General features: G+C 40.6%; 1 protein-coding gene and 1 long non-coding RNA gene across 4 annotated transcripts in view; one reads left to right on the forward strand and one right to left on the reverse strand.

Annotated features, from left to right (window-relative positions):
- Window positions 1-1,363: 1,363 nt before the first annotated feature.
- HSBP1 (heat shock factor binding protein 1) lies at window positions 1,364-4,316 on the reverse strand. The gene is made up of 4 exons (XM_075161499.1): window positions 4,188-4,316; window positions 3,390-3,456; window positions 3,052-3,171; window positions 1,364-1,625 (listed from the first exon to the last, which is right to left on the reverse strand). Exons 1-3 carry the CDS (start codon window positions 4,230-4,232, stop codon window positions 3,053-3,055), a joined length of 231 nt encoding a protein of 76 aa, XP_075017600.1. The 5' UTR covers window positions 4,233-4,316; the 3' UTR covers window positions 1,364-1,625; window position 3,052.
- A 580-nt stretch (window positions 4,317-4,896) lies between these two features.
- Window positions 4,897-22,154, forward strand: part of LOC142087031 (uncharacterized) — a 28,356-nt gene continuing 11,098 nt past the window's right edge. The window contains exons 1-4 of one of the 3 annotated variants that reach the window (XR_012675304.1): window positions 4,897-5,060; window positions 8,559-8,722; window positions 10,030-10,147; window positions 19,574-19,868. This is a non-coding gene — a long non-coding RNA (uncharacterized LOC142087031). Of the gene's footprint in view, window positions 5,061-8,558; window positions 8,723-10,029; window positions 10,148-16,776; window positions 16,793-19,573; window positions 19,869-22,154 lie in introns of those variants that run through there. The other 2 variants (XR_012675305.1, XR_012675306.1) reach the window with 2 other exon arrangements.

Raw genomic sequence — 22,154 nt, forward strand, 5'->3', positions numbered from 1 at the left:
CTATATTGTCATGACCTAGTAAAATCCAGATTTGACAGGGCATGAATCATGCTCATCCGTTTATTGTACAGAACACACCTATATTCTAGACTACATTCTATAAGCAGAGGCTGTGCTGAAGTCCTTCCATAACATATAACTAAATACAATCTCACATGTAATGATATACTTATGCTAGATTTTGCTTTAATATATATGACCTGACTATTTGGTACCACATAATAGTTTATTAGATTTTTTACATGACATTACAAAGAGCCTAAGGCTGGTATTACAAGGTATATTGATACATTTCCCATGTTCACAAAATTCCCCTATTATTATGAGCTTTTATTACAATTTCCCCTCAGTTTTGAAAAATGACCTGTCATATTGCCTTCATAATACACAGGTGCTAATCTGGTGGTGTTCCAAGAGCAGTCTTAAGTGTGGTCCACATACAACTGCTGACAGCCACTAGTGCTTTCTTCAATTTGTACTTCAAGCTCGAGGAGCATTGCAATGATTGTCAGTAATATCCGACATCGGTCATTTTTCTTCACAAGTGACAAAGTACAGATCCTTCTAAATACATTTTTCATTGCCAAAATATTCTAGGCCCATAAATGTGGATACGATTATAAAAGCAAACATCTTTCTAAACCAAATACTTTGAAGCGTTCCGGCTAGTTGTTATTAAAAGAGAAGCAAGGCTTTAAAATTCTAATTGGGTTCTCTCCTTTTTTGTTACTCAGTGTATCACAGCTCTGTTAGCAAAACTGTTTAGTACAACGAGCCAGTGATGTAAACAGAAAGACCACAGACACTCCCGCAATCCCATCCCTATTCTGTCCAGTATCACTATTTTAACCATAATTATTGTTTGAAGGTGATGCTAAATGACACAGTCTGTTTCAAAGTAGAGCTTTACAGTATTAAAAAACTTAAATCCCGTAGTGAGATTTTTCATAGTTAATAGTTCCTTCTCTGTCTAAATATAACAGATTTGAATGGCAGTGGTTGCTCAGCTGTGTACAGATGTCTCTAATGTTAAATCTCTGTTTCTGGTTTATGTTCTAGGAACACGCAGGTAAGGTAATACCAGGAGTAGGAGATATGATTTTGATCTTCAGTGTCTTATGTTTCCAAAATCACGTTATTACATTTATGAGAGAACAACACATAGTCCTCAACTAGTTGAGTGACTGATGCTTAGAACTAAGATTAATGCTAAGTTTCAATCTTGTGCTTCACTCCACAAAGTTACGTAGGACAAGTTAAGATTACCATTTCATGGGAGTCACTAGACGTTCAGCTATCAAAAATGAAATGTCTAGAAAAAGTATGAGAAAAAAGTGACTTCACAAAAAAATACACCCAGTAGTTGAGATCCATAAGATCTGTGTTTTAATAACACAACTAATTGATTCTCATAACAAGAATTCAAAAAGTGAAATTACAGTACACAAATCAAAATATAAACTAACCTATCCCTAACTATACAATATACATTAGGAATGCAAGCTCTGTAACAATATAAAAATGCTTTTACACACAGTAGTTGCAAAAAGCTGTTCTGTAATTCCAAGGATTTGTAGAAAAAAAAAAAAGTAGTCTTCCAGGATTCATCTTAAGTTACTGGCAACCTGTTGGGGAAAAAGAATTAAAAAAATATATTACTGAGAAGAATTAAGAGAATCATGCTCATCAGAAATGTTCATTTGTGGGGTTCAGGCTAAGGGAAGTGGCACTGGGGGCAATGAAGCCCGTAATAATTTGTATTGCTGTCAAAGTATCACAAAAAATAGGTACCTTAACAATAAAGATGTATACCTGTTTCAAACACACATGCCTATTATATAGGCTGCATAGCATTCTAGATGTGACCTCAGAATTTCAAGCCTAAGAGAGGCTGAAATGTCTCTTAGCCACCTTAAAAAAAAAAAGTTAATCTAACATGATACATGTCGTAGTTTATTTATCAGTTGCCTTCCATGGATTACAAAAATCAAATTCTATACAAACTGAAGTGAAATCTTAGTGCTCGTATATTATAATAAGCACCACACACACACCTTGTTTATGCTGTAGCAGTTTTGGCACTCTTGCATTGCCCCCATCTTCTGAAACGCCTTTAGCATTTGTTGTAAATGCTGTGTGTGGTGCCACCTGATCACTTGAATTTATTTACATGTTTTTGTACTAGATTTTGAACTGCTGCTTGCCAAGTAGATGAAATATCTACTTCTGCAATGTTTTTGTGTATTATAGGGGCAGGTTATCAATTAAGAAATTACATAAGAAGAATATATAATAATATCACATCTATCTGACAACAAGAAATTTCTTTTTCCAGGGAGCGTTGCCCTGCCATATGCCTTGCCTGTCCGAGCCAGGACCGGCTGCTTTGCAGTGGTGTGTGCCAGTCACGTTCTCCCAGCAAGTCCTAACTTCCACAGGAGGGATTTACAGCTCACTGACAGCAACTCCCTCATTAGCCCCTGTGCACAGCAGCAAGTCTACTGTCTTTCGGGGCTTAGTGGGAGCTAAAGTCTGCAGTGGGAGATTAGGAGTAGCACCACGCTCACACTAGCTTTCTAGCTATGGAAACTGGAGTGGAAGTTGGTAACAGGCATGAGATTATGGGCCTTTTCAGAAGGCTCAAATGTGATGAGGGAAGGGAAGAGAAGAGCTCACTTTGCTACTGGTATTTTTTCCCCATCTCCTCTCCTTCGCATGCTGCAAAGACAGTCGTTATTTCAGATCTTACTAAGAGTGCCAGAGTGAGTGAGTAACAGAGGGTGAATACAGCTATTGCACTTCCTCAAAATTAACTAGACATGAAGAAAATAACTCTCCTCCCAATATTGGTGAAGAAAACGTCTTTGCTGAAGAGGCTAGTAAAAGCCTGCTGAGGAGAGCTTTTTAAAGCTTCTTGTATTAAGCTGCTCTGAATTAATTTCAGACTACCTCACAAATCAAAGGAAAAAGTCCATCTACTTTAAAGTCAGTCAGTCACTAATTTCAAGTGACCTGAGGATTCATTTCAAGGCTCACAAGCAATTGTCTCACTTTAACTCTTGTTAGTAGCAGGGGTCTTGTTCTCGCCTTCCAATTCTTCCACTCCCGCTTGCGTCATGAGGTCTGCTATGTTCTTCTCCAGGTCATCTATGCGACAGCTCATGTCATCAAGTTCACTGGAGTCAAGGACTGTGACTGCAATCTAGTAGTGGCTGGGTTGTTTTTTAGGGGTTTTTTTTTGTTATTGTTGGTTTGGGGTTTTTATTACAGCTTTGCTCAAACACTTACGGTCAGTTTAAATTTATCTTCTAAATCCCTCTGGTAAATATACTTTAAAATACTTGTGCATCTATAGTGTGCAGCACCTATCTGACTTTAAAAAAGGATATTTCTTCCAATTATTTGGTCAGACATGGTCTGAAATTTGTCCTGCATTTGCTGAAGCAATGTCTGCACCTAATAGAAAGGAAAAAAAGAAGTCTGTTTGGTATTCATTAAAGAGGTTGTTACAGTATTTAATCTCATGTAATGAGGTAAGCACAACGTTTTCTTTCATTGCTGAGCTCAACTGTGCACAAACTCTGCAGTATAATTCCACATTTAAGCAACATATTTTTACATATATATATGTACACACAGGAGAACGGAGGCTCACAGTAAACAATTTTAAGATCTAGAAAATGCCCGCGTTCCACAACCAGGACTAAACCCACAGCAGCCGCTTCCCGCGTCCTCCGTTAATCACATGACGACACTTCTTTCGGTGTCAGAGTAACAGCCTTCCCCTCCACGCCGCCAAGCCCTGGCTCTGAACCGCATCCCTCCAGACACGGGTGACTCCTCTCACGCAGGGAGCCCGCGCTGCCCCGGCTGGAGGAAGGGCACTTCAGGAACCGCGCTCCCACCCGAGCCGCCCCGAGGGACTCTCCAGTGGAAGCGGTTTATCGTAAGACCCGGGAAAAAAAGGCCCAGGCAACACCGCAAGCCCAGCAGCCCCTCCGCCTGACGCGGGTCACCCAAGCTCGGCCGCGCCGGGCCCCGGCAGGTAAGGCCAGGGCCCGCGAACGGGGCGAGGCCGGAGGCTCCCACCCCCTTCTGCGGGGGGCTCTCCTCAGGGAGGCCGCGGCCCGCCCGCCCCGCGCTCCCCGCTTCCCCCGAGGCGGGGGACCCGGTGCCGGCGGCCTCACCATGGCGGTGAGGTCCTGCACGGTCTTCGGGTCGGTCTCGGCCATGGTCGGCTCGGCGGGTCCCGGCTCCCGTCTCCACGGCAGCGGCGCTTCCGGGCCGCGCCTCGCCACTTCCGCCTCTCGCGAGAAGCGACGACCCGCGGGGCATGCCGGGAAGTGTAGTCCGCGCCGCCCCAGGTCCTGAGGGGCGAGGGTGGGGGCGGGAGCGCCGGGCGGTGGCCGGGAAAATCCACCGCAAGCCCCGTCTCCAGGCTGCCCGCCCCCCTCCCCGGCCGCCGGAGAGCGTCCCCCGGCAGGGTGCGGGAGCCCGCTCACCCCTTGCCAGGCAGCCCACGGCGGTGGGGGCCGTGGTCCGCTGGGCAGGGTCGCCTCTCCGCAGGCTGCCGGCCTGGACTGCGGCCTCTTCCCCTTCGCCCCTTGGCGGCCGTTGTGGGCCCCCGCTGGCAGCGGGGTAGGAAAAGTAAGGAGCTTGTGGGCCTACCCTGTCCATCCTAGCTCTGCGTAGGAGGCGAAGTCTCATACAAAGAGCACTGGCACAGCTGCATGGGAAGGGAAGGCATTAAAACATCTTTTTTTCCCCAGGGCATTAAGCTTACGTGTAATCTTACACTTAGAATAAAAGCTTTCCTCACAGTGAGATCTAATGGTTTTGCTGATGCTCTTAAATCTGCAAGTTGGGGAGATTAGAAATGTATTTTTCTAGGCTGAGAAACAGTGCTGTCTGAAGAGGCCGTCTCCCTTTTTAGCGTTTAATTTGAAAGGGAATGAGCAGTTAAGCCCGGCCAGCAAACGTGCAGGTGATCTGGCTGCAGAAAGGGGCTCACTGCAGGAAGGGCGGCATTACGGATTAGCGCTGGAAGTTGGGAATGTTATGTAAGTGGATTGATGATTAAAGGGAATATATTATCGTGGCATATTGTCTTCATGAAAGTACGTACAAATAACAAAGTTGCATGCATTAGATTAAATTCACGTCTGCCACAGGTTAGTGACATGGTCTTTAAGATAAAAGCTTCGTAGACTGGATTTTCACGGTGGGGATGGACTCAGCATAAGCATTTCCTAAGTGTAAGTTTATAAGCTTTTTAGACCAAAACTACTCATTTGTAGTTTTTGTTTGTGAAGCGAGTCGATGTTTACACAGCTTGGTTATTGTGTACTGAGATAAGATCTAAACTGAAGTTAACAAAAACATTGAATATGAATTTGTAAATGAAGAACATTTCCCATTAGCAGCAGATGATTCTCAAATGTCTCATTTCACCTGAAAGCCCATACAATGCGCTGACACACTGTGCCTTATCCCATAACTAGTCACAAATGTGAGATGCAGGGCGTTTGCATTATTAATGTGCCTTTTGGAGCACTGCAGTAGTAATAACAAAACTACTTACTGCCAGTTTGGGGAAATTTTATTGTCTGTTTAAAAGTAAAGACGTCTTCTAGTTCTGGAAAATGCTAAGAAATTAACTCCCATTTGTTTGTTTGATGTGTTTACAAAGGGTGTTGTTTTTATAACTGCTATTTTGAATCACATAAACTATTGTTTTGCAAAAGTCATCATATCTGGTCCCTTGGTGCACGTGGAAGCGCCGATCTCTCGGCTCCCCCGAATGCTGGTGTGAGTCCACGGCAGGCAGTGGTCCTTACAGGGTCGGGCTGTGGCTGCCGCCCGGCCGCTCCAGGCCCCAAAGGATGTGGCATAGCAGCGTCTGTCTGGGGATCGTGTCTTCCCCGGCACGCCTTTGAACATAAAACTGCACAGGGAGACGACACAGCGATCACTGACATGGACTCTCCCGCGTGCACCATGTGTTGCTCGGTCGGGCAATCGTGGCTTTCTGCATTGAGTCCAGCAGATGCAAGCACAGCGGGGAGAGCCGGAGAGGTCTGACGTGTATGCTTGTGTCTTCTCGCTCCGAGCTGAGGGTGATCTTTATTCTATTACATGTTCTTCTGGTAAAACTCAATTGCTGTGTCCAGTTATCTTCTTGGTATTTGCTCTTCTTAGGTAGTGCAGAAAAGAGGGGGGCTCTCAGGAAGCTGCTTGACATATCAAGCTATTGGAGGCCATTTCTGTCTCTTCTAGCCTCCTGATCGCTACAGCCTGTAGCGAGATGCCTACCAGGAGAAGGCATGTGGTCCAAGGCCCACTCCCTGCAGCAGCCCTCCAGGAGTTTCAGCGGGTGACAGTGCACATGCCTTTATTGGTTCTCCATCATTTAACAAGAAAAAAATATGTATTGGCCTGATTCTCCAGCTTTTTTCTTGTAGATGGTTCTGTTGCAGCTTGACCTTGAGGAGGAGATTACTGATTTGACTTCAGCACTATGTGACTGTGGCCATACTGTTACTAATTGTGGCAAGTTTAGATGGGGCACTTTATAGATTCAGCTGGTGCGTTTTCTAGCTTAAACATGCCAATACCATGTTCCACTTTAGGGTATGGACAAGCCCTAGATGGTTTTGACGTATCACTTAAAATGTGCATCCACTAAACGGGTGTAACAGTCCTTGTTATGCAGGGAGTCAGATCTGACTAACAAAATGATTCCTCAGGCCATTAAGATTTTTAGTAAGTGTCAAATGGCTGCACACTTGTTCTCATAACTTTAGGAATTTTTTTTCATGGCAGGATAAAACATTTTTGTTATTCATTTGTTTCCTAGCATGGCATAGTTAAACAATGACTTACTTAAAATTTGCAGAGTTTTGTCTCCTTTTTGAGACTGGACTGAAAGAAAATGCTATGCAAGGAGGACTGGTAGGATTAATGATCCTTTCACAGTAATGTTCAGAGATTACTAAAATGAATGGAGCTGTAGAAGGCTGAATTCTCTTGCTAGATTTTTACTGACAAAGTCTTAATTTAAAGCATACAGAGAAGGAGGACCTTAAAGATTTACAAAGAGCCTGTTATTTTCTTTAAAATCAAGGGGAATTTACAAAGATTAATTTAAAAACAGTTAATGAAACTCCTTTAAAATGCGGGGATATGTAATTCCAAAGTAGAATGATTGGACCTCATATAGCAGTAAGTTGTGGTCAGGCTTTGTACAAAAGCAGGCACATTTTCAGTTTTCCAGAGAACTCAAAATGAACTTTGCCTTTGTGGAAACACGATAGATGTTTCTGGTACTGGCGTCTTTAGGTCTGATTCAGTTCCTGCTTCCTTTGTTGACGTAGGATTAGGGCTCAATATAATTCTCATCAAGTAATGACTTGAAAAAAAATCTGTTAACAGCTTTTTTTTGTGCCAGTTAATGCCAAAATCACCTTAAGTAGTTAATGCTGCAGAATTAATTATACATTTGTTGTTAGGCCTCCTTTCCAGTATTTATAACACAGGGATTGGGAGGCATCTAATGAAATGTAAGTTTAAAAAGGCAGAATAAAATTTCCCCAAAGGCAATCTTTGCAAAGGCAGATGTTTTTGCAACAGACCCTGTTCTTACCAAAAACACTGTTGTGGTGAAGTCACTGTAATGACCTCAAAGAGTTGTGGTCCTATATTTACATCTTTTAAATAGCAGCTCTTCCAGAGGACCGTGTTCCTGGTAGAATTCTGGTGCATTAGCTCAGTGTAACAGTTTAGAAAAGATTAAATTATTGTGTCTGTGTATTCTGTGAGGCAATAAATAGCAACTATACTTTAATTGCTTTGACCATCAGGTCTTATTTGGGCTCCCTGATGACTTTCAGATAATTGTGGTAGTTCTAAGTATCATTCGTACAATGATTGGGCACTCAAACTGTTGCAACTGTTCTTACCTGCTCCCTCATTGGAGTGTGCTGAGTTTATGGATCTTAAGATATTCAGCATGTAAAATCACAGATTTTTTTTTTTTATTCAAGCCAAAGACTTACGATGAAATCTTGAGAATGAAATTTTAATATCTCAATTGCAACCTGAGTTGCTCGTGGCAGAAATTCTTGAGAAAATACAAAAATATAGCAAATAGAACTCATTTATTACTTCCAGAGGAATAACACTCCTTAGAGGCTGTCAAATATACATGAGGTCAGAACATATTAAACAAAGAACTGTGCTTAGAAAACTACTGTCGAGGGAAAAGTAAATGTTCAATATCATGACTCATGTGAATATTTAACTGGATAAAGCACAAATTATGGAAACAGCAAAACCAGGTCTAGAATAAGTGTGAAAGTGATTTGTATTAAAACAGAAACAATTCACTGGGCTGTTGTCAGATTACTCTTCGGCAACTAAAACAAATAGCTTTCGGCCACTAAAACAAATAGCTTTTGTATGAGTAGTTCTCACATGAAGTGAACTCCTGTTACAAAATGAAATTATTTCTGCGGTAGTTATTCCCCTCTGGTAATCTATCCTATATTTTGCATTTTCAGTTTTTGATAAGCTTGCTGTTACCTGCCATCAGAACTGATCAAGGAGTACTTCCCTGGGCACTTCAGATCTTTTGGGCCCATGACGGAAGAGAAAGACAAGCAGGGATTCATCAAGAGTAGACAGATTTCATTTTAGGAGGTCGGACCAGAGGAAGGGGAGCAAGGTAAGAGATGGAGATATGAGAGATATTATCATATTTCATACATTACCCTTTCCCTGTCCCATTCCTCCTCACTCTCCCACTTCATTCTTGTACACAGACACTTCAGAATGTTACTTGCTACTAAACCCTCTGTGACTGAGAGAAGAAAAGCTTTTGTAATCTATACTTTAGAAGGTAAAGGCTTGCTGATGGTCAATGACCACAAAGCCAGAAACCCTTTCCAAAACTCCTGATGAGGTGCTGGAAGAGAAGGATGTTACACTGTTGCTTTAGATTTTTCTAAGTTTTCAGCAGCAGAAAGCAATCAGAAACAATGCCAAAGTGTGACATTGCATGGTAATATCAGTGGCCTAGTAATAACTGCTTTGTAATTCATGGTAATGTATGGGATTGCTTACTGGCATCTCTAGGGCCAGAACAAGAGGAACTGTGCTGAAGGAACAACCTATAAGAGGATAATGAAGAGATTATAAGATTATACTTTGTTATTTTTAGTGGAACCAATGGTTCTGTAAGGAAAAGGACAAGTCATATGTACAAAACCAGACTTTCACTAGTAGAAAAATCAACTAAATATAGATAATTTCATTGTTGACAGGTGAGCCTTAGAAGAAACGACTAAGATATGTTTTGCTTCACATGGCCATCTGTCCTCTGGTAGATTCAGTCTTTGGAGATACTGGTCATGTTGGTCAAAGAATCCATGATTAGCACACGTATAAAAGTATGTACATGATCCACATGATCAGCATGTGTACAATTCATTTGGTAGCAGTCCATTAAATGCAATAATTAAATTCACCAAGAGAAATGCATGATTGTACAAGAGAAAGAAAGTGTAGCAACTTTATAAAGCCATTTGAATTTTGGTATTTTATATGTGGGGACATTTTAAATTGAGCATGAGAAAAGACTGCAAGATGGTAGAGTTAAGGAAGGGTGGATCTCAAAAAAATACTTTACTTTAAAATTGCAACTTCCAACTCTAACTGTGCCCTGTTAAAACTTTCATGAGGACCACTGAATCCAGAATCCCATTACTTCTGATGGGCATCTGCACAGGACAGAAAAATCAGGCTGCGGGATTGTTTCAGTCAAGCGCCAAAGGACCAGGAGGAATTCCTATTGAAAAGGGAAAGTCTTTTTTAGTGTGAAGTTGTCTGAGCTGCTCCTTGCCTCAATGCTGCTGCAGCTAAGGCAGTATGAGGAGAAAAGAAAGAGCCACAAAGTATTGCTGTCTTGGGCTCCTTTGGGCGGTTCTAGAGATAACAGTCTCTAATACCACTTTCTTTCACTGCCAATTTCAGGTCCATCCCTGATTTGCTGCCCCTTAGCACCAAATACCAGCTGATTTTTCTTTGAAGAATCACAGAGTCTAACTTCAGTGGAAGGGAACGAGCTCTGTGGATGCCCAGTACCTTACAGGTAAAATGTTCATGTAGAGATATGAATCTTTCATCGTAGCTATGTGCAGTGTGGACCACGCACCAAAATGAAATATGTTCTTCTCACATACATTGACGTTTATGACCTCTAGTGCCTGAAGACCTTCATTTTTAGAAACTTGGAAGTCCATTTTCTCCTTCAATTATAAGCGTTCCAGAAGGCATCTCATTAAAGTTCCTGAAAAGAGCAATCATGCCACAGATATGAGGAATAATTTTGTTGTGCTAATTAAATGTAAGTGATTGAATTTTTCAATCAAGTAATTACTAGGAACGTTGGCTGAAATTTTCTGTGGCAAAAGGAGATTTGCAGTGCAGAAGGAGAGAATTTCTTAATGGAGATTCAGTTTCTTCTCCAGGTAGTGATGCTAGTGAAATGTTTTATGCCTTGCTGGGTCTGGCTTTGGTGTAGGTGGTTGTTCATGATGCTTTTTAGGACAGATCACTGCCTCTGTTAAAGTCACTGGTGTGCTGCTTTCAGAGGTACTTGAGTGGCCATTGTCATCTTAGCCTAAGAGTTACAAGGCTCCAGTGAGATATGAAACTTGTCTCCAGCATCATTGGAAGTAATCTTCCTTTGTCTTGAATTCTGGCATTTCCTGGTGATGCACCTTCAGAGCAGAGACAGATCAAGCTGTTTTGTAATTGTACTGCAGGGCGAAGAATTGGCTTTTAACCACAAAGAGATACACTTGTGCATCGAGACATTTCAGTGGTGCTTTATCCGCAAACATGGGGTTGATATTACAATGTTGTTGCTCAGCACTCAAGGGTGGAGGTCAAACTAACATCTGACCCACTTAAATGAAAATTTGTTGGTTTTGAAGATGTAGCCAAACCAGTTTGAACTTGACTTTGAGCATGCAGTCTTACTGTTCATGCTCCCAAATTAAGGAAAGGATAGTCAGTAAGTGCTAGATAATGTATTTAGTTTTGCAGTAGTTTTTCTGAGCTAGAGGAAGTGGAATTGCACTTGGGCAGCGAGCTAGTTTACTTGCAGCTTTAAATTGAATAATAAATAGAACAACTGAATGCTGTTTTTGCAGTCTTTGCATTTCGGGTCTAATCAATCAAGCCAGGGAATTACTTGAAAGTTCACAAGGGTATAGTACAGTGAAGTTATTTTATGGTTTAACTCATAGACAGATAAGCCTGTGTCTTTACAGTTTTATCCTGTTAATTAGCCCTGTCTACTTCTTTGCCAAAAAAAGAGTGTGTATTAAGAGTCTGATCCTGCACATTGCTGATTATCCACAGCTGTCATATGGAATTGCAGGTGCTGAGCACCTCAGGACATTGCAGGATTGAACCATGTTTCTTCTGCAGGGCGAGGTCAGTGTCACACAGAAGGCGGAAAAACACAGCCTGCAAAACTACAGTCATTTGCTTGGGGAAGACACTGTAGGTTATAGAGTGTGCCAGACACTAATTACATGTTGGCCAGTTTCTGGTTTAAATACTAAAAGTGCTCTCAGAGGTGTTTGGGCCACAAATGAGGTGATAATATTTAATCTCAGCTGGGAAAGTTTGAAGAGCAAAAAATAAATTTAATCCAAGGTTATAATAGCAACCTCAGTAAAGGACACAAATTACGTCGGTTTACTCTTGTGTAAAAATCCTGCGTGGGGTATGGGGAGAGAAGTGCTTTGGAGGCTACAGACTCCGGTGGGGTGAGGGGGGAATTTCCATCCAATGATTGTTGAGGCTTGAGTGCTGTAAACTATATCCGAACAACGACTGTAACTACATGGTAAGACTATTTCACCTTTGTTTTCCTGAAAATTTTTTATCATTGTTAGTTCTTAGACTTTTCTGAGAGGCGTCAATACTGTTATTCTCGTGTCTTCTAACTCCATTTATTATATTTGTCATTCTATTAAAAGAGTTTCTCTGCTCTAATGGTGATACATTTTTGCTTGAATTACAGCTGTTGTCTCTGTTTAATATATCTCCATGTACAACGTGTTTGCTGAAGTCCTCATTTCTTTCCACAAAGATAATACAATGATTTATTTCCCAGTTTTAGTGTTTTATGCACAATAATGAAATGTTCCTTTAATTTATTTCTTGCCTTCTTCTGGATGAGCCGTTAAATTTAGGTATGTCTTACCTTTTGAATGTTAACAGTCTACCCAGAATTAGCTGAAAATTTAAAGGATGACATTTCCTTGAATATTTCTTAAAGAATTCATTGGCATTTGAATAGACAAAGCTGGATGTATTTAATTATAAATACTTCATGTGTGGAGAATAGGTAATTATTCTCAGTGTCTGCTCCACTAAGATGTTTTTTCCCTCTGTTACTGAGTTAAAAGAAGTTTGGCAAATCAATCACAAATTTACAACTACATACCCTAGACTAAAATTAAGGACAGTTAAATTTTTTCCTCATTGAAATTTGAAATGTTTCCTTCCAATTCCAACTCTATAAAGCCAGGAGAAAGGCATCATTTGTAAATGGACAGTGGTGCCACCTGGAAAACAAATGGACAACCGTGGAAGCCAGCAGGGAAGCCAGACCAAAAAAGGCGGCAATTACATGGCTGTACAGCCACTCTGAATAACGGGGTAATTATAAAGGCTTTGCAGAATGTGTAAATCTGTAACACTGAACATCTTGGGGCAGTGATAGCCAATTCCTACTCTGGCTGAATCTGGTGTTACATTCCTGTTGATTCCGGCACGATCACAGTTAGGTCAATGCTGAGCTCTTTTGCAAAATCCACCCACCGAGGAACGAATAAACCCAGCATTTGTTTGTTCAGTATCATGGTAGGAAAGGAAAGGTTTTCTAACTGCAACATCCAGGCAAATACGGGTCTACATTTAGCTTCCCAAATTACTCATGAGAATGACTCCTCCGTTTCCTGCCCAAACTGTGCACCAGTGCTCTCATCTCATGAAAATCTGCAGTAGTCTTATCTGTTGTAGTGATATTCCCATGTTTGCAACGTGAAAGTATCTGCTTTAGTATACATTTCTTTAAATGTTAGCAACCTTAGAAGTAGTGCCTGCAGTTCCCTGTAGTTTTCCATGTGCTAAAAGGGTTTATGATGATGGACAAGAAAAAAGAATTCCTCCATGTTCATCATCGTTTTCCCAGTTTTGAGCCCTGTTGTTAGCAATTCAGCATGATGCATAAGCAATAAATACTATTCTGTGCCTCAGATCTAGACAGCTGGTTCCCCAGATTTTGTGCAGTACTGTTTTACAACCTGTTTGCTTGGCACACAGCAGGTCCCTGCTAAATTATTCACTTTATTCTGTGGCCAACAGACTGGATGCTTGTGACATGTCAAGTGAAATTCAATCACTACATCTGATGTAAACAAACTCTCAAGACTTGTCTCTTTGAGTAATAGAGCTTTTGATAATGTGATCATCTTCTCGCAGTCGGTCCTTAGCGCTCCCAAGGCAGGCATTAATAAAGTGAAGGCAAGATCCTCATCATTTAATGGTAGTGCACTCCCTGCCCTTAGGCCAGTTTAGATCAGGTTGGGATGAGAATAAGTAGGAATCAGAAAAGGAAAAGGTGGTTTGCTCACAAAAATCCACACCCAAAACTACTGAAGTAAAAGGGGTCTCTCCAGTAACCCTGGTGGGATTTGGGGCATGCATCGATCCTTTTCAACAGATAGTGGGGCAGAAGGACAGAATACATTTGTGCATGTGAGCATAATTTTTTTGTAGTAAAATATGTCTTCTTTGGGGGCAATTGTATAGGTTCTGGAGTCTGACTTTTGATTTTTGAGTCTTCAAGCTGCTTCATTAGACACTATGCATATCAGTTGCCTCAGTGTGGGAGACTGCTTTATTTTTTCAACCCTAGAGTTAGGGGGTAAGGAATGGGATGGAGGGTGTACTCCTGTTGCCCCTACTGCAGGAAGGAAAGATTGTGTCTTTAAAAAATGGCAAAATGGTACTGTAAAATTAAAGCCCTGAGATTTAGATTTCCTCAAGTTGCAAACGTGGCGTGGAAGCCACGTATGTATCATTTGTTCTACCACATGGCAAAAACTGATAGCAAAAAGGAGATTGGATTTTTTTTCTTCCAATACTGGGGAAAAAAAAATCATTTGTTTTAGTCCTTTCTCTTCCTCAAGAAAAGCTTGAACTGTCTTCAGTAGAAAAAATACAGAAAATTGTTATCACAGACAAACTAGAAATACTACTAGTGAAAAATAGGTGCTTCTTCAAGCGCATCATAACTGGCAGTATGAGGTGCTTCAAAGTAAAAGAAATCTGCTTTAATTATAGGTGATAGCTCATATCCTATGATATCCTCATAGCGTATATGATATCCTCATATCATAGCATAACATTCCTAGATTGTCTCTTTTTAGGGCCCCTTCCTTTTATCTGTGAGAGGAATGAAAACTTTTCACCATTTTCCTGAGCTCGACTGACAATCCATGTACGAGGTCAGACGATGGAGGAGGGTTTGTAGGAAAGATTGCAGCTGGCAGATCTGTTCCCTTCAAAGGCGCTCCTTTGAGAACAAGAGCTGGGCCAAGAGCGTGCACCCCTTGTTGCCACGCAGCAGTCGGACAGAACCCCGGGTACCAGGCACAGCTCATCCATCATTTCATGGGTTTTCAATATCCTTTTCAAACCTGGCTACCAGAACCGCACACAGTCTTCCAGTCTCTGCCTCAGCTGTGCTGTAAAATAACTTTCTTACTCCCACTTATTAGTCCCACACGCATACATTTAAAGATCCTGTTAGCCTTTTATGCTACCACACCTCATCAATTTGTATCTTAGTTTCAGGTTATGTCAATGCTGTTCTGTCTCTATTGATCATAATTCAACAAGGTCTCTTCATGTGAACTTAACAGCAGATAGGTCCTAATATTGGACTTATGCCTCTGCTAAGATAAATAAGATTCCCAGTACAGGGAAAGCGGTTAACGCTTGGCTGTGAAAAAATGTCCACCGATCCACATTTCTTTATGTTGTTATAAACTGTATAAAGATGTTCAGAGCATGTGATAAATGAGAGTTACACTTGTCTGCGTGTGAGAGAACATATCTGTTCTTGGGTCTCAAAACACTGCCTATTTTTAGACTGCATTGGTAGTACATGATTGTTTTCAGTTCTTGGATGCCGTACATTTCCATACCTTTCCTTTGATATTCAATAGCGAGTGCTTTTTTATGCAGTAAAATGCATAACAATATACAATATCAAGCTATAAAAGTGTATGCAGGACTACTGCTATAATCTCCTGTTGCATGAATATAGTTTTGTCTAGCTCCATGCAAAAATGTGAAGCCTATGCCAAGCAGAAGGTTATTGAAAGGATCAGAGAGTCATAACCCTTTTGGAAGAAACAACCAGCAAGTTTAAGAAGAAATGGAATTAAACTTTAATAGCATCCTAATTGCATGGCAGTAAAACTCAACTCTTATAATTCTGGTTACATTATCTTAGAAATGCTTTTACTGTATCTCAAGCTGTAGAAGAAATCCATTAGAAGCATAACCTGAAAGGGACATGAGGTCATCTTTCATTTCCCTGCTCTAAGACTACGTGGGCTGAAAAACTTCAAGCGATGTATTATTTCAAAAATTGTGTGTGCATGCATGACTGCCAGGGGAAGAGTTAAGGTTGTATACTATAAGTTTCCTACTTTCAGATGTCAAAATACATAAGCAGAGTCAGTAACGCATAGTCATATACATAAGAGAAAGATGGAAACTGAGAGGAGTCACATTTTGAAAATAAATTGGAACTGGAAAACAATCCTAGAAACAATGTGATAAATACTTGTGAATCAATACTTGTCAACATGTTATTTGTGCACATTGTGATTTCGTTATTCAGCCAGCCATGAATAAAACTCCATCTAAAGCTAGTGGTTATTTTCTTGCACTTTCCATAATCAAAGGCCGTTGAAATTAAACTAGTGCAGAGTTAATAATGTATGCTGGCTGTTTTAGTTACCACTTCTGTTCAGATCTGCACCAGTAGTGTCTGGGGAACACAAACAGTAGTAGACTCAGAGCACCTGTAATGATTACTGCAAATTACTAAATTGACCTTGTCAGAAAAAATGGAGCAAAAGTTCTCTTTTTCTCAAATGGGCTTACTTCGTTACTACAACCTGCAAGTGGGGGTTCTGCGCTGGTGGCAAGGAACTTGTGGAATATCCTTGTTTGAGTTGGTTGATCTTGGAATAGAGCAGTTTCCCTGATTTACCACTGGCTTGCAGATTACAACACAGGTTTGAAAGCAGCATCTGCAGGTAATACCTGTCATTGTGGGAAGCTTTGGGCCTTAGCCAGCACAGCTAAATGTAAAGGGACAAAAGCTTCACAAAACAAGAGGCTTCACAAAACAAGAGGCTTCACAAAACAGCTTCTGACCTGCTGTTCAGTTTCTGTCTGCTCGAAGAGTTGCATATCTATGGACTGCTGTTACGCAGGATAGTTTGCAAGATACTATTTGATAAACTATGAAATCAAGTTACTGATAACATCCTGGGTATGTTTGGAAATGCCAAAGGTTCAAAGGATCTTCAGGTATCAGAAAAGATGGACTGATGAGATTTTTTTCCTTTTTTTTTTTTTTAATTTTCTTATAATCCCGATGTCCACTGTGTTCAGTAATTTAACTTCTGGGGCCATAGGACAATGGGACCGTTTGGCTGGGCTGTGGATGAGGCAAGTGCTGGTGGTTTGGCTGGATCTGGAAAGGAGAAGGAAGAGGAAAAGCACTTCTTTCATCCTTTAAATCAAAGCCGATGGCAACCATTGATTTCATCAGGAAATTACCTATACTGTCAGGAGGAACTCCAAGGACATTCCTTCCCAAAAGCTCTTTTGCTCTAGAAGGATGAAGGAGTTGCTTCATTTCACAAAGTTTCTGGCGTTTAATTTTCTGCTCTGCTTTCATTCATTCAGAGTGGAGAATACTGAATGACTATCCCTGCTTTTCCATACTGCAGTCGTGCTGCCTCCTTTGCGTGCCTAGGAAAGGGTAGGATCACCTGAGCCCCGCCCGTTCCTCTCCGGGGCAGAACTGAGGCAAGGAGCTGCCCAGGTGGATGCTGAAGGTGGTTTATGCTCGCAGCAGAGTCCTCCTCTTGGCAGAGATTTCTAGTGCTTTATCAAACTGTCTGGCTGCTTCAGTTAATTGCTTGTTACAAAGTCATATCAGACTGCTTAAAGATCGCAATGCATTTGTTAATTTGTGTCTTTGAATAGTTTAGTAGAGCTCAGCTGTGCTGGGGTAACACAAAAGCAATCTTACAACGTACCTGCAGCAGGCATGACTGCCAAAGGCAAGGGTAATCATTCAGTGTGTTGCCACCACTATTGATGTAGCCTGAGATGGAGTTTGACTTGAAAGATGAAGAGGAAATTAAGCATAACAGAGTGATAATAGAACGATCAATGCTGTTTGCTGCAGACTTTGCATGTGCATTGAAAAGGACGATATTTTGTCAATGCTCGCCACAGACGTGTAAATGAGGTGATAAGTCTTACCTGAAATACAAAGCTAAACAGAAATGACTAGTATGGTAGAGTTAACATTGGTGCCTGGATTGTGAACTAGAAACCTGTTGTCTTAAAAACTCTTCCTTATTATTAAAAGACTACTTTCAATGGCAATGAAGTCATCAGTTTGGGACAAAATTTTTCTCTTCAATGGGATATTCTGTAGAGGGACCCTTCCTTCAATAGCAAAATTTGTGCTGAGTATCGTGGACCTAGATTCATCCAGTGCGAAGCCTTTTGTTCACCAGAGTGTTCCTGAGTACTGATATGGGGAGGAATGCATTTGTAAGTGTCTCACCTTGGGAATCCCCCACAGTCAATAAGATTGGTCTCTGTAGCAGGCATGTTTGCAAAATTCTGTTTGTGTAAATGCCATTTTGAATTTTTTATTAGGTTAATAGTTCCCATAAGGGAAAACGAGGCTTCAGAATGTCTGATTGCTTATAGGATCTAGCATTTATTATTTATTCTACGTGTTTTTATTGATCGTTGTTGCTAAAGAGGTATCCTCATCCTTGTGGGCTTTCTAGTACTTTTGTAGAATGTCAAATTCTCAGGAAATTATTAAGGAAATCATTAGGGATCTTCATCTATTTCCCATCCTTCCATGCATGTAAAAGTTTCAGTGTCACCCCAACTATGTTATTTTCAGCATTCTGACTTGCTGCAAAGACTAAGAGATGCATTTCCACACCCTAGCCTTTTTTTCACAGCCATAGAGGTCCTTATTCACAGTATCTAATCCACTCTCTGAAATGTTCTTAGCTGCTTTCCTCAATAAAATCAGATGATGAACCGGATAATGGGATTGCCATATCCCAATCATATGCTTTAAAATATCTTGCAGGGTCAAAATTTCATTATTTTAATCTTCCATTGACCACTATATGAACTCTTTCAATTCACTGTGGCTTTTCTACAAAATTACATTACCTAGCAGTGGCTTGTATGAAATCTTTTTTTAATATCCTCGAATAGTCAATAGCTTTTTAATACAAGATTTTGTTCTAAAATTCCTTTTCCATGTAGTAAACTTTTATTTCTTGGCGTTACCGTCCATTCAAATGCCATGTCGTTTACCTTTGTTTTTCGTTTAATGCTAACCTCAGGTTAAACCCATTCACACGTCAGTCGCCACTTAGCTTTAAATCTGTGTAGGTACGTTCTATAGAACTTTTAATTAATTGAATAGATATCCATAGTGAATCATAGCAGTCTTCTAATCCAGAATGACTGTAGCAGTATGACCACCACCTGAGCAATTCTATTTATGGTTTAGATGATGACAATCGCTACATCATTGTGGGTGCTCTGAAATTGGCAGTCTTTGTCAAAACAGAAAGTTTTGAAGCAAACAGGAGAGAATTGAATTGATATTTGGGTAAATTTGAATATGGAGACCAATCGCCAGTTTCAGAGATCATTTGAGTTTTAAAAGCCTTGGATGAGTAGGAATTTTTCAGAGTGCACTACAGTGAATTAGGCATTCAGAGAAAAACTCAGCCTTGAGCAAGGGCTTGTCATGAAGCCTCTGCTCCATCAATGTCCTTCTTAGGTTCTGTTTTCAACCCACTGTGTGTAAATTTCAATCTCTCAGTATATGACTGCGTAGTTCTTTCAAATTCATTGCATTCAAAATTAGTATTGCTGGGGGTTTTCTTCTTTTTCCTTTACTTTTGTGAAAGGTTCTTTTTAAGTATGTACATTTTCAAATTGGATGCAACCTAAGCCAAAACTCTGGAGTGTTTTCACCAGATATCTGGATTTGGCCAAACATTATTTTATATCTGAATTTAGATATTTGTATAACAGATATTAGACTTGAGCTTTAGAGCTTTGAGTGCATTTGGATCCTATTTTTCTGAGAGATCATGCTTTTCCTAAACTTTTGTCTTCCTCCCAGGACATTTCAATGGAGCCAGTGCCAGTGCAGAGCAAGATCTGTTGTCATGATCAGCATGATCTTCTTGATCTTGCCCACACCAGGTGAAGTCTTCTGATAAGTGCAGCTAGAAATGAGATTCCCTGCAGCACAGAGGCAAGAGTTCACCTTCTCTCCCACAATGATCATGCCAACATGCCCCTGCCTTGCATCAACTGAGATAATCTCTTGTGTTTGAGAAGGATGGGGGCTCCATACCCCTAATTTTTAGCATACCTTCCCCTCTTGAAGCATTGATGGTAGGTAATAAAAATCTCACAGAGCTGCTCTAGCAATCCCATATCTTTGAAATGAGCAAGAAAAAAGTACCGCAGGAATCACACTAGGTAGATGACATGCTTTAACTGAGCTGAGTCCTTGAAGAATTAATCTGGTGATTATAGGAAGACTACAGCTGAGTGTCTTTTTAAATCAGGTAATTTGAAATTAACTCTCTTTTCCTTATCTAGTTAGTACAGTCCATTGTTCTGAATTTATGGCTCAGGTTGCTATCTGATGTTTAAAACATAGCATTTTCCAGAGTGTCTCCTGATGAGTTTAATGTAATTTGAGACCTCCTCATTCTTGAATGCTACAATTACAATGAGATTAGGAAGCAGAGTGGTTAAAATGAGTTTCCATTGCTAAAAAAGATATTGGTAGATAATTCAGAACTTCTCAAAAGAGAAAAAGTTTTAAAAGACTAGAAGGCTGAAAGTAATCCGTATGGAGAGACTACCTGCTGTCCAGAGCAAGCATGGACTCCACTTCTTCAAGCTTCAGTTCCCTTTGCTTTCCGATAATATGCCAGATGTAACATGAATGTCTCCCAGATTGAGTGTTGCTTGGTTAAAATGGGTTAGAGAAAAGAAATGCAGTGGGAGCTTGCCACTTTCTGCTCTGTGCGACTCACTCTGCATGCCAGGCAAACAGGCAGCAGAGCTATTATCATTCAAATAGCAATGAGATGTGTGATTTAGGTTTTTCAGGTCTCTGCCTTTTATACTCTCATAATAGAAATCATTAGGGATCCACTGAACTATTCCATTTATCACAGTAAATTTAGATGACTGGTGACATTAAGTGCTGTTATGGGTCTGGGTCATGATTACTGCCAAGCAGAGCCCTGTTCTGGCTGAGTGAGTATGCATTAACTCAAATAGCTAGATTATTATCCGTCACGGCTGTTGAATAAGGCCCAGTTTTTCTAGCAACAGGGCAGGGAAGTGACCAGGAGAAGTGTCTGCCTTTTGCATCTGAGGATGAATTCAGGATCAAGTCTTCATGCTTTTGCTTGGGTAAATCAAAAGTGTTTGAGCTAATTCAGTCTTTCCAAATTGCACTTTTCTGCTTCTGCATGCTGACTGAGGCCAACTCCTATTTATGCACTGGAGGAGAGTTATTACCTATGTGCCTAAGAAAAGGAAAGGAAGTGGCAGGCGTCTCTGGAGCTAGACAGTGATGAGGTTACAAGGAAATTACTCTCCCAACTACAAACATACAGAATTATCACATACAATTAAGTGTTTTTCTCTTCTGTCACACAGTTTATGTCCAATCTGTCATGACAATCTTGCTCTGGAATTTGAATGAATCTCAGCCTTTGACTTCCATCCACTCCAGACAGGTTTTTAGCTTGACAGCCAAAAATCAGGTAGCTTACAATATAAATTCACTATCTTGAGTTCCAAACACTGGCTTTACAAATTGCACTTTCATTATGTAAAATAAAGCAATTTATATCCATTGACAGTATATACAATGCTTCAGTGCACACTGTTTGGCTTGATGTATTTGATAGCTTGGAACTAGCTGCCTTTCAAACGTACAAGTGCTTGTCCTGCTGCATGATCCTTGTGTCTATAAGCACTAGACTGCTCATCTTCCAGAATGAAGTAGCTCGGTTTTAAATTCTGAGTTTAGCCATTTTAATCTGGAATGAAATGCACGGATAAAAGTAGTTAATTTGTTTGTCTTGCTGGTAAACCTCAGGCTTCTGTTATTATAAGACTGCTCATCAGAAATAATAAATTCATGCACTTTTTTCCTCTGCAACATTGGCAAGGTATAATTATATTATGATTTATTTTACAACCTCGAGACCAGAACCTGAAATATTTACTCAGGAAAAATTAGAAATCAAGGAGAGTAATCAATCATTCACAACTAGGGAACTGTAATTCTTTCTAAGTCCATTTAGTAGACTGAGTACAGAATCACCCTGTTGTTAGGACCTCTGACAAATGCAAAGCATAAAAGTCAGGTTTCTTAATTTCTAATGCCCTTCTACTCTGAACCTTACTAATGCACCTCACCCTGAGTAACAGTCATAAACAGTAGTTCAGCCTTTCTAATACCAAGGATACAAGGTATTAGTGGAAATGATGCTAATTTGGGACCCCAATTACCTAGCTAAATGGGAGCACTGGACAAGGCATTCTCCAACTTTACCATTTCCTTCCATGTGGATATGGCATATTGGTGGGATTTCTCTTACTGGTCAGATCTACTCCAAAAGCTACCAGTTGTGTAAGATTGCACTTGGTTTTGGGGGAGGGATGTG

The sequence above is a fragment of the Calonectris borealis genome, chromosome 12 (genome assembly GCF_964195595.1).
Source record: "Calonectris borealis chromosome 12, bCalBor7.hap1.2, whole genome shotgun sequence".
In the NCBI taxonomy this organism is placed as follows: domain Eukaryota; kingdom Metazoa; phylum Chordata; class Aves; order Procellariiformes; family Procellariidae; genus Calonectris; species Calonectris borealis.